Source organism: Sarcophilus harrisii, chromosome 5 (genome assembly GCF_902635505.1).
Source record: "Sarcophilus harrisii chromosome 5, mSarHar1.11, whole genome shotgun sequence".
NCBI classification, from domain to species: Eukaryota; Metazoa; Chordata; class Mammalia; order Dasyuromorphia; family Dasyuridae; genus Sarcophilus; species Sarcophilus harrisii.
The window spans coordinates 56,894,400-56,906,751 of record NC_045430.1 but is presented as its reverse complement, the minus strand read 5'-3'; the positions used below and the strand labels follow the sequence as shown (position 1 = coordinate 56,906,751).

General features: G+C 35.6%; 1 protein-coding gene across 2 annotated transcripts in view; it reads left to right on the top strand.

Moving 5' to 3' along the window:
* TPH2 (tryptophan hydroxylase 2) overlaps window positions 1-12,352 on the top strand; it is a 141,839-nt gene that overhangs the window by 123,024 nt on the left and 6,463 nt on the right. For both annotated transcript variants that reach the window (XM_031938912.1, XM_031938913.1), the window contains one exon: window positions 1,517-1,612. In XM_031938912.1, the coding sequence (XP_031794772.1) occupies window positions 1,517-1,612 (96 nt within the window). The remainder of the gene's footprint in view (window positions 1-1,516; window positions 1,613-12,352) is intronic.

Here is a 12,352-nt window from a genome sequence, read left to right as displayed (position 1 = left end):
CAAGTCCATGTTGCTTTCTTATTGTTGAATCACCATTATACATTAGATGAGTTTAGCAAATCTTATGAATTCATTTCGGCTGCTTACTAAATTCCACATTACCTTTTATTTCACCATTATTAAGAGGATAAGACTAATGCTTACATTATGAACTAACTGAATCATGTCCAATTTTTCTCTCTACATGTAGTTCTTATATTACAGGAGGAATCATATGTCCACATTGAGATCCAAGGTGGAAAATAATGATATTCTACTGTATCATCTTTGATGATGGAAGGAACTAAAATTCTTATTTTAGTAGTAGTAATTTTGATGCCTATTTCAGTTTGGAGCAAATTGGAATTTGATGCTGTTTGAGTGGTCTAGATCCCTGGTGGTCTAGAGGTTAATGGCTGTAAAAGAATTGTTAAGAATTTCCTTTAAATCGGCCGCAGGTTTTAGGAGTGAAAGAATTCATTCATTTCCGAAATATTAGTTGCAAATGAAAGTTTATTAGATAGGAATCAGTTTACCAAGAGACTGACTTCTATAGTGTCAGATCTATGGAAAATGGAGTTTTGCACTGAGAATGCAATTCTCAGTGGACAGAAGGTCCTGGCAATAAAGGGAGCTACCAAGGTCCATCTGCAAAAGACCTTTGTTGATGGAAACTATTATATTGAATGTCTTGGTGGGGGTTAGGACAGCCCAAGTTGGCTCAGACCCAGTGGGGGCTGGGACAGTCTGGATCTCCTATTGGAATTCAAAGGGATGCTTTTTGATCAGGATTTGTAATTGAATCAAAGGCCCTGGCATCCTGGAAAGATCTTATCTAGGGAGGAGGATATGCTTTCCCCAGGAAAGGGCTGAGAATCTGAAAGGGATCACAGACCAATAGGAAATAGTTTCTTAAAGGGACCATAGCCCACTTCAAATTGACTCAACCCTCAAATTAACTGTAATTGAGGAATTTCAGACATCTTGCAATACTGGGTCACATGGGGAAGATCCTGGGATAGCATGAGGTCATTTTTGAAGAGGCTGCCATTTGAGCTAGAGCATTTTGGGGGCTGAGCCAAGGAGAAAATCATCAGAAGTTGCTGGTGGACAGTTAGGGGAGCAAGTATTGCATTCAGTAGATTCCAAGTTCATTTAATTATTCTTAACATTTTTATAGTGATAAAGGAGTGACAGTCATCAGAATATAATAAAATTGGAAACTGCATAATTTTTAAAATTATTATTAAAATTTTTTGTTCCCTCTAAATTTTCATGCTATCTGGAGAAAAGCTTCAGTTGCCTCACACTGGGTTTAGCTCCTAAATCACTCCTAAATTTAGGGAATGGTTAGACATCAGAAGATTAGAATCTTGAAGGGTATTTTCATTCAAACTGATTTAAAAGAACATCGAATTTTTCAAGTAACATTACCTACTGGATGCCATTTTCCTATATTGAAATATTTTCAATTCAAATTCAATTGATTTTTGTTCTTGCATTTTTTTTTTTTTTTTTTTTTTTTTTTTTTTTTTAGTGTTACTTCTTTACTATTGAGTTTGGACTTTGCAAACAAGAAGGGCAGCTTCGAGCCTATGGAGCAGGGCTCCTTTCTTCCATTGGAGAATTAAAGGTATGTATTGCTGCATGCAAATGTCCTGCTTAGGAATCTGGTTCAAGGTAACAGAAAATATTGATTTGTTGTCCTGAGCATTCATACTTCCAAATATCTCTTAAATATTTAATACCAAAGATTTATCACTTTAGGTGTGAGTGCTGACCTATCTTTTTACACTTCAGAAAATGGGCATGCATTTATGGTTTTCATAGTATGATACAAATAGATTAGTAACAAAGGGCAGCAATCAACAGAAAGGCCAAGTGTGTTTGTGTTTGATTTATAATTTTTAGATGAAAACTGGAACAATCTAGTTTACTAATTTACTAAAACTGGAGCAGTCTAGCATAGTTTTCCCAAAAAAAGTTATCTTTATATTCACATACACACAATATTTTGGGACCTCTAAAATGTGTTTCATGTTAATGCTAGAGAAACTGAACAAGATAGAGATCAGAGAACAATTTAATAATTTATTTAAATGTGAGAGATTTACTGGGACCAAATGGATCCATGGTTTGGTCCCAGGGCTAAATGAGACTATTGTCTCCAAGAATGCAGCAGTGAATGTCAGATACAAGATTCTTTTATAGGTTACAAGAACGATGACATAATGGGGGAGGTACCTGGATGGGGATGACCTAATGGGGAGAGGAACCTAGGCTGAGGATGACATAATGGAGGCAGGCACCTAGGATGACATAATGAAGGGAGGTACTGGAGAGGCTCTTGATATTTTAATGATGTCTAAAATGGATAAAGACCTTTATCCAATGATATAGCCTAAGGTCTAAGATATAAGACCTTTATCCTAACATTAAGAGGGATTGATTATAACCTGAGGCAGAGTAACTGAATAGGACAATTAGGGCATAACAGTATGTGTAAGGCACTGGACCAGGTAAGGGAGATGGCAATGATAAAAATGAACTAATTCTTGTTCTCAAGAAGCTTACATTTCACTGAGGAGAATGCAGCCCATAAAGAAGTATTTGTATTTACATGTGAATACAAAATATGTAGAATAGGATAGGGATGGGACCCCATGATTTCATTGGAATAATGAGCACCCAGTGAGGAGTTCCTTCTGCCAAAGTTTTTGTTGTTGCTCATTTGTGCCTTGATTCTTTATGAGTCTATTTGAGATTTTCTTCAAAGATTCTGGAATAGGGGCAGCTAGGTGGCGCAGTGGATAGAGCACCAACCCTGAAGTCAGGAGGATCTGAATTCAAATGTGACCTCAGACACTTAACACTTTCTAGTGTGTGACTCTGGGCAAGTCACTTAACCCCAATTGCCTCAGCCAAAAAAAAAAAATAATCCTGGAATAGTTTGCCATTTTACAGAAGAGGAACTAAGGCAGAATTAAATGACTTGTTCAGGGTCACACAGCTAGTAAGTATTTGAAATTGGATGTGAACTCAGGTCACTCTCTCCACTATGGTGCCTATCTGACCCTCTGCTAAAGTAGGTCAGCATCTTCTCTGTAATTTCCTTTCAGTGTGACATAGCTAGGATGTGTCACAGACGGGATATGGTTTCCTGACTTTGAGGTCAGCTTTTTATTTACACTACCATGCTGTCTCTGGAACCAACATTACAGGAAATTTTAAAGTTTTTAGGCTTCAAATTTTTAAAAACTCTATACCTTGTAAACCCCAGGGTGCCAAAAAAAACACAAAACAAAACCCTCCAAAAAGCAACTCAGTCTTTTGACCACCAATACAGACTGAAAAAAAGGATTATTTCTCTCATATTAATTAATATATATTATTATATAATATATATATTATATATTAATATTATTATCGCTCATATTATTACTATTATTATTAATTATATAATATATTATATATAATTAATATATTATTATATATTAAAATATATATATATAATTAATAATACTATTAATAATACGAGAGACAATAATATTAATAAACAATTATTAAAATTGAGGAGACCCCAGTTTTTCCCCCCAGTCCTATTTTCTTGTTGAACGTCTCAAGGTCAGGGCCATGGGAAGACAGGATTAACGTTCTCCTCATTCTGAGTATTGCTACTCCACCCAACTTGTACAGGTTTGGGCTGGGGATACAGTTCTTTAACTTAATTGTTCAAGATTGGGGGTGGTCTGTATAGGGATATTCTCTTAGCCCCTCACTGGACTCATTAATTGTTAACCAATCAGAGTTGTTTGCTATCATTAGAATACCCCTCATTTAAGGGAATTTAAGCCATAAACCCATCACCATGATTGCCTTTGGCATTTGAGAATGTCACTTTTTTTTTTTAATGGTGGCATTACTAATAGAACGACTAATTATCCAGAAATTATGTCTTTCAAGCTTTTTTTCAACACCACAAGACACTTCTAATGAGGATAGGAAAAAATGCCTCTTATAGTTTACTATATGTCCAGCATGGTGCTAGGGATCCAAAGAAAGCACCCCCCCCCCCATTAAATAAAAAAACCCAAAAAACAAAACCCCACAACAGTCCTTATTCTGGAGGAGCTCAACAAGAGGTTTAACCAGGTCTTCCACTATTCTATGTTACCTGTCACAAAATATAAAACTAATTGCACTTTATAAATGGATCTTTGATTTATTGGCATAAAGAAGGTGAAAAGAGGGAAGAGAAAAAGAATATTTATTAAGTGCCTACTATGTGTCACGCCCTGTGCTAAGTTCTTTACAAATATTATCTCATTTAGGCCCTACCTCCTAGTATTTTTGTGAGGTTCCAAGGGGATAATATTTATTAAGTGCCTGGCACACAGTAGGTGCTACATCATAGCAATACTATGATATAGATGCTATTATCATTTTCATTTTATAGTTGAAGGACAGAGATTAAGTGACTTGCCTGAGCTTATGAGTATCATAGTAAGTGTTTATATCCTTTTAAACTATTTGTGGCCAGCATGTGGTAGAACATTCTGAACTCTGATCAGCCATGTCAGACACCCTATAATTGGACTACAACATAATGATATAATTTTGATCCTCTTTGGGAATGAAGAGCAACAACCTAAGTACTTATTGAGTGCTGGAGATACAAGTACTTATCACTTTAATTGAGGAAACAGCAAGCACATGTAAACATAAATATAGCATAAATATAAAATTAACAAATACAAATATATACAAAATTGTTATATACAAGATAGTCTGGGAGAGGACATTAACAATTGAGGTGGAACAGGGAGAAAGATCATTTCCAAGTTAGGACTTAAAGGAAGAAAGAAATTATAGGAGGTAAAAATATAAGATAAAGTAGACATGAAGATGAAAGATAGAATGTAATGGATGAGGGACAAAGAAAAGTCCAGTTTGACTAGAGAAAGTGTGGGATGTAGCTTAATGTCCAATAAAATTGGAAAAATAGCATGGAGCCAGGGCATATAATGTTTTAAAAGCTAAACAGAGAGATTTATATTTCATCCTGGAACTGATGGGAAGCCATTGGAATTGAATGAAAACAGATATCATATGATTAGATTGGTGGATCTTCCAAATTTTACAATTTGTAGTTATCTACAATATTAGGCATCCTCTCATTGTCTGTTGGACATCTTATTCATTATTATTATTCATTTTTATCACTTTGGGGACATATCTATTCTTCCTTTCTCAGAATGTCAAATACTTTCTATTCTCCCCCACTGACCACTTTGGAACATTTCTACAATTCAGAAAAATATCAGAAGCAATAATGAGCCAGATGAAGATTAATTGCTTGAGTTTCTTAGAGCTGTAGTGACAAATTCAAATAGAAATGGGGAGCACTAAATGAAACATAAAGGTCATAAGGTCAGCTGCATATTGACTTAGAAAAATATTTGTTAACATCATCTCCATTTTATTGTATTTTTATGTATTTTGTTCAATATCTCCCAATTATGTTTTAATCTGCTTTGTGCCACACTCAGGAGTATTGTGGACCATATGCAGCATATAAAGTAATTGGGAAGTAAACTTGGAGGGTAAAAGCAGTGAGGGAGTCCGCATAAGGCCTTTTACAGAAGATGAGATTTGAACTGTACTAAAGAAGTAAAGAAAAACACATGTAGAGATGAGCAGGAAGAGTATTCCAGTGGTCAGAAAATCTAATATTGCACATTGTAGAACTTCACATTCCTGATGAATGGAAACAAAGGTAATCCAAATAAATAAAAATTTATTCAGACTACAATTCCTTTAGTTCCTCTTTGTCCTTGCCCCAAGGCCAAATCCCTAACTCTCCTCAGTCTAATCTTTATTTCCTAGTATTCTAGCCCAGCCCTGGCTTCAAGACAATGAGAGGTGTATGTATTAGGTGGACAGTAATATATATATAGTGAGGTGGATAGGATGCTGAAGTTAGGACTGAGTTCAAATTTGGCCTCTGACACTTAACTGGCTCTGGGCAAGCACTGAACTCTGTTTCTTCATTTGTAAACCTCAGTTTCTTCTTTTGTAAAATGACCTGAGGAAAGAAACAACACTACTCTTTGCCAAGAAAACCCCAAATAGGGTCATGAGTTGGACATAGTTGAAATGACTGAAGCAAAACATTGGGTTGCAGTGTTGGAGTGGGATTTAGGAAGGGTGAAGTTCAAATCCTGCATCAGACAGTTATTAGAAATATTACCTTGAGCAAGGTCCCATCTCTTTCAGGCTCAGTTTCCTTGTAAAATGGAGATAATAATAGCATCTCTCTCACAAGCAGTCATAGCAAATGCAATTATGTATGTAATTTTGCACTTTTGCAAAATTTAAAGGGTTATTTGTAAATTCTATCTAGTATTCTTTGTAGTTCATTCCTGGCTTTAGTCTTCAAAAAAATTTAGATAAACCCAAGGTTTGGATAGTTGGGAGCCAGATATGTAAGGCTTTATTGGAATAGATTTTTAAAGTCCAGTTTGAAAGCTCATCTTTCCCTAAATTCTCACATTATTTTGTTTTTTGGTTTTTGCCTTCAGCTCCCTGAAATTAACCATTCCATTATTTATTACGTTAACCATTACGTTATTTGTTAGAGACAGAATTCCTAGCAGATGAATTATTTGGCTGACCTTTGAGGGGCTAGATCCTTCTGGGATGAGATAGGCTTCATGGAGTGAAACTTACATAGCAGAGATGGCCAAGTCACAGTTGCTAAATAATTGCCTGAATCACCCATTAGTCCCTTATAAGGGTTATTCTATCCAAAAAAATGAATCATCTCCTCTTTTCCTGATGAGTACCAGCTTTTGAAGTTTCATAAGGTCAGAGACTGATTCTTTAAAAAGTTTGGAATAGCACCTCTCCACAGAGGTCACTGGAATGTTAAATGTCTAATATGTAAGCTCTTATTATCAGAGTTTCTCAGTGCTTCTTCAGTGCTGTCTTCATCAAGTTTTTTTCTTAGGTTTCAGATTTTTTTTTTTCCCTGAGGCAATTGGGGTTAAGTGACTGGGCCTAACACAGCTAGGAAGTGTTAAGTTTCTGAGGCCATATTTGAACACAGGTCTTCCTGATTTCAGGGCTGGTGCTCTATCCACTGTGCCACCTAGCTGCCCAGGTTTCAGTTTTTTCAAAAAACAAATATTGCTGCTAACAATTTTTATCTATTGTCTTTATTAGGACTTTTAATCAAATATGGGCAATCAGGCACAATAGTAGATAAGAGAGAGATAGTAGATAAGAACTTAGAGTCAAGAAGGCCTGGGTTCAAATCTGGCCTCAGAAACTTATTGGCTAGTTTGTATCAACCCTGTTTGCCTCAAATTCCTCCTCTGTAGAATGACTTGGATAAGGAAATGGCAATACACTCTAATATCTTTGCCAAGAAAAGTCTAAATGAGTCACAAAGAGTCAGAGATGATTGAAAAAACAACTGAACAACAACAGCAAAGAGAAAACGTTGAGGGTACCCAATTTACCCAGGGGTATTGTTAGGATTCTTACAAAGTGATAAATCAGTTGTCTAATTTTAGCATTGTGCTTAGCAGTTCTCTAGTTCAGAGTTCACACCTTTCACACTTTTAACAGTTCACACATTAGCGTTGGAGATTCACAAATCTGGGAGATTCACAATCCCACTCTCTCAGAGGAGGGGTCAACCTTTGAGTTCACACCTCTAAAAGAGCATATAAAAGGACGAGCTTCAGCAAGAAGTCAGTGGAGGAGATTGAGAAGCCAGAGACTGCAGTTGGACGGAATTGGGGATTCGGAAGAAGGGAGGCTGAAGCTGGCAGAGGCAAAGGACAAGCAACAAGATCTCTCGGAACCAAGGAAAGCTTACCAGGCTATTTTGGAAGAGACAATAAAGGATTGTATTTTTAAATAGCTGGCTCCATTTGAGATGATTATTACTTTGAATTCAAACTAAGGCTGCCTCCAGAAGTCCCCCAGGAAATCTGCTCCCAGAGAATGATTATATTTTAGAAAAGAAGAACACTACAGGGTGTGTTAGTGGTTTAACAATCATTCTGAAAAAAAAAAAAAGCTCATATTAACTGAATTTTAGGCTTGATCTGCATTATTTTCTTTTCTATTCTTTTCTTAATTTAGAAATAGCAAACAATAAATCAAGACCTCATTTGTAACATTTTTTGATTTCTGAGCTGTAAATGCTCACATTGAAAATTTAACAATTGTCTGTCTCCAATATACCCCTGAATTTATCATATCTTTATCATATCATATCTCTTTCCCTTTGCCTCTTTGTAAATATTTTGCATATTGTTTCCCTTGTTAGATTGTAAGTTCCTTAAGAGCAGGGACTGTCTTTTGTCTTAGAATTCTTGGCACTTAGCCCAGGGCACCAAATATTTAATAAATGCTTGTTGTTGACTAAGTGACTTTGCAGAAGGTGTTATGTTTTACCATAATATTAGCACTTTTAATACAGAGTGAGTGAGAACCAGATTTGGAGACTATATTTTAAACTTGTATTTAGTAACTGCTTGAAGAATAGAATTATTCTCTATTCCTCTTTGACCCAAACAGCTTACTTAAGTAGATAAAACTGTTAGCATCAGTTATAAATTTTTAAAGGAGCATTGACCCCATCACTGCCCAGTTTGACAATTGGGACAGAAATGATATATCAGGTTTAGTTGGCAGGAAACATATTTTATGGTAGGTTTAAAAAATATACATAGCCATATTTTTTCTCTCATAGGAAAACTTGTGTTTACAGGCTTATTTCTCATAAGCATATATATCAATAAACATTTATTAAGTGCCTACTATGTGCCAGGCACTGTGCTAAGTGCAAATATATGCATATATATTCCTATATGTACATATATGTATGTAGGTATATATATACACACACATACACACACACACACACACATATATACAAGAGGGCAGCTAGGTAATGAAGTGGATAAAATATCAGTTCTGGTGTCAGGAAGATCTGATTTCAAATCTGGCCTCAGATATTAGCTAGTCAGGCAAGTCACTTAACCCCATTTGCTTCAGTTTCCTCATCTGTAAAATAGGATGGTGAAGGAAATGGCAAATTACTCCAAGATCTTTGCCACAAAGATTTGGGTCACAAAGAATTGGACATATCTGTGATGGCTGGACAACAAAAACACACACACACAGCATGCATACACACATATAACAATACAAACATACATAAATACACATACACACATATCCCCTACATGTATACATGCCTATACATGTATAAATGTGTGTATGTGCTTGTGCTTGTGCTTATATGTGTGTGTGTGTGTGTGTGTGTGTGTGTGTGTGTGTATCCTAGCTCTACATTTGGTGAAGAACATAATTTTATCTTGAAGTTTTTTTTTTTTTTTTTTTTTAATCCTAACCAACCCTCATTTGAATGGTGATTATCACATTCTATGTTTTTAGAATTTGGGAAGAAAATAGTTTGTGTTGCTGAAAAAGTCTTATGCATTTAGACTGGAAAGGACTGTGAGGTGGCAGAGAGTTTTGAGGCAAGTCCTCTGGAAAAAGCCTTCTAAATTATGTCAGACAATCCCATTCTTTTACATATAAGGAAACTAAAGTGAGAAAGGATGAAGGAATTGCTCAAGGTCATCCACCTTATAAGGACCAAAGCCAGGACTAGAAATCCAGGTCTCCTGAATATTAACCCTGCATTCTTTCTAAAAGCAAGTACAAAAAGAATAAGTCAATCCAGAATAGATCTTTCAGAGATTTAAGTAAAAACCAATTTATCTAATATATCTCTGCTTTAAAATGTTTGACAATATAGAGGTGAAGGAGTTACATTCTCTGTTTAGCTACTTCTTTGTTGGAAGCTGTATTACCTTTTTCAGGCCAGTGGGCATCGTGATTTTTTACCTTGTTAATTGAATAAATGGAGCTGTTAAACATTTACAAAGACAATTCCCAGGCCACAATGGAGAAACCATCAAAGAATATGAGGGCAGTTTTCAAAAAGGGGAACACAAATTGATAATAATTACAGGAAAAAATGCCAAGTCTCATTAATGGTTAAATTAATCATTAATTTTATGAGATATGATAAAGTGATCAAGATCTACAAATATGAGGAATAAGTGGCCAAAGAAATGTGGAAATACATTTTTGAAATAGCATAACATAGGAGAAAAAAGAGATCGGAACCAGAATAGTAGAGCAGATGATAATTACAACCACAAAAAAAGAAAAAGGAAAAGAGAATGAGAATGAATGAACAAAGATCCATGACAGAGACCTAGATAAAGTGACAAGAATAGCTATAATTGTGTTTTGAAATTCATTATTTAAATATTAATATAAATTGTGCAGCAAGCCTAACTGGTTTTATTGATGTTTCATATTAATGTTATTATAAACCATTAGAAAATAATTAACAAAATGGTTCCCTAGAGGCCTGAAAGTGTTTTCTTCAATATTTATTAAAAAATCATTTTAGGGTAAGTATCATATGACATGTGACAAGATTGAGAGCCATCCTTGTGATAGATTTCTTAAAGAAGACACTGACAGAGACACACGCATAGGCAAAAATTGTGAAGATCGCATATTTTAAAATCAGCCAGGGTCAGGAATTCAGATTAGGGGAAAATCGTCAGTCTTTATTCTCGGTGAAGAAGGATCGGAGGTGGAAGAGAATGGGCAATAGCAATGTGTGTAGCTGAGTCAAGAAGCTAGCTAGACCAGCAGCCACACGACCAGCAGCTAGGAGTATGGAACCCAGGCCCAATCTCTCCCAGCTTCTCTTCCTGTCTCTCTCACTGCCTCCACCTACCAAAATCATCATTTCCTATACAACACATCAGGACTTGCACGGAGAGTGGGCAGGGACCATTCTTTATCCAATCATGTATATTAATAGAGTATAGCCCAATTACTATTTAGCCTCACGTACTTGGGACCTCAGTGCATCAACTCAAACCTCAGCCCATTACAAAAAATAGCCCCACAAATTGAAGTAGGTCCTGCATTCCTTTAAGGTCTGGACCTCTTGGAGTAATGGTAGAGTACATTTCTATTAATTTTTTTTAGCCTTTTATTTTTCCCTGAACTATCTGAGATATAGCCTATTGAGTCTGGATGGCCATAATTCAGGCAAATTCATCATCAGACAAACAAAAATCAGTCATGATTTTCAGTTGTCACAATTTTTCAGATACTAGCTAGCTGGAAGCTACCTGTCTACCTCAGCTTCTTCCTTCATTAAATGGGCATAATAATAGCACCTACCTCTTAAGATTGTTGTGTCAGGATCATCTCTGTAAAGCACTTTATGAAACTTAAAGCTCTCTATAAATGCTATCTATTCATCAACATTATCTTAATCCTCAGTCTTATTATTTTTAGTTATAGCCCTCATTAGCCACCTCCCTTCATTTCAATAACCTTATCTGTCTCTGGAACCCATGTCATACCCCTTCATTGTAAGGAGCACATTTTGATGTGTAGTACAGTTATTTGTGTTTATGCTTTACTTTCCTTACTGATAGTTGCTTTCTTGAGTTACAAATATCTTAGTATTTGATGTAGTGGACCAGTTACTGGACTTGGTGTCAGGAAGAATCTGAGTTCAAAGCCTTCCTCTCATACTTTCTGGCTGCCTATCAATGGACAAGTAATTAATTTGCCTGAGCTTAGGTTCTTCATCTGTAGAATGGAAATATTAATTCCTCTAGCAAATACATATCTCTCATATGGTTGTTTTGAGATTCCAAATAGATACTATATACTTTGGAAACTAAAGAGTATTATTATTACCTGTACTTCCCTTCCCTATGAACTTAGTAATGTATCTCTAGTATAGTAGACATTCAATACATTCTGGTTAAATTTTGTTGACTTAGTACATATTGAGTACCAGAATTACATTCAGCAGTAAACTGAAGATAAAGTCATACAAAGCCTATATTACCAATATTGTTATTAATAATATCTTACATTCTAACAATTTATAAAGTAGATTAGATCCATTGTCTTCTAATTGTCTACAATGTGTGTAGCTGTAATTGTCTACAATTATACTCATTGTTTACAGTGTGAACCAAAAAGCTTATATTTTATTTTTTCACAACTTTGATAGATAAAAGATCCTCATGATGTAGCTACTTCCTTCATGGGTTCAGAGATCAGTCTATCCATATCTTCTCATCCTTCTTGACGTTAATCCATATCCTTCTGAAAATATTGAATAGGGGGTTTAATCAACAAGCAAGGAACCTTCCTCTAGAACTTAGGAGCTAGCACAGTACAGTGACAAAATCTGGATTCAACTTTCTGTTCTAATGCATACTGCATGATCTTTTAA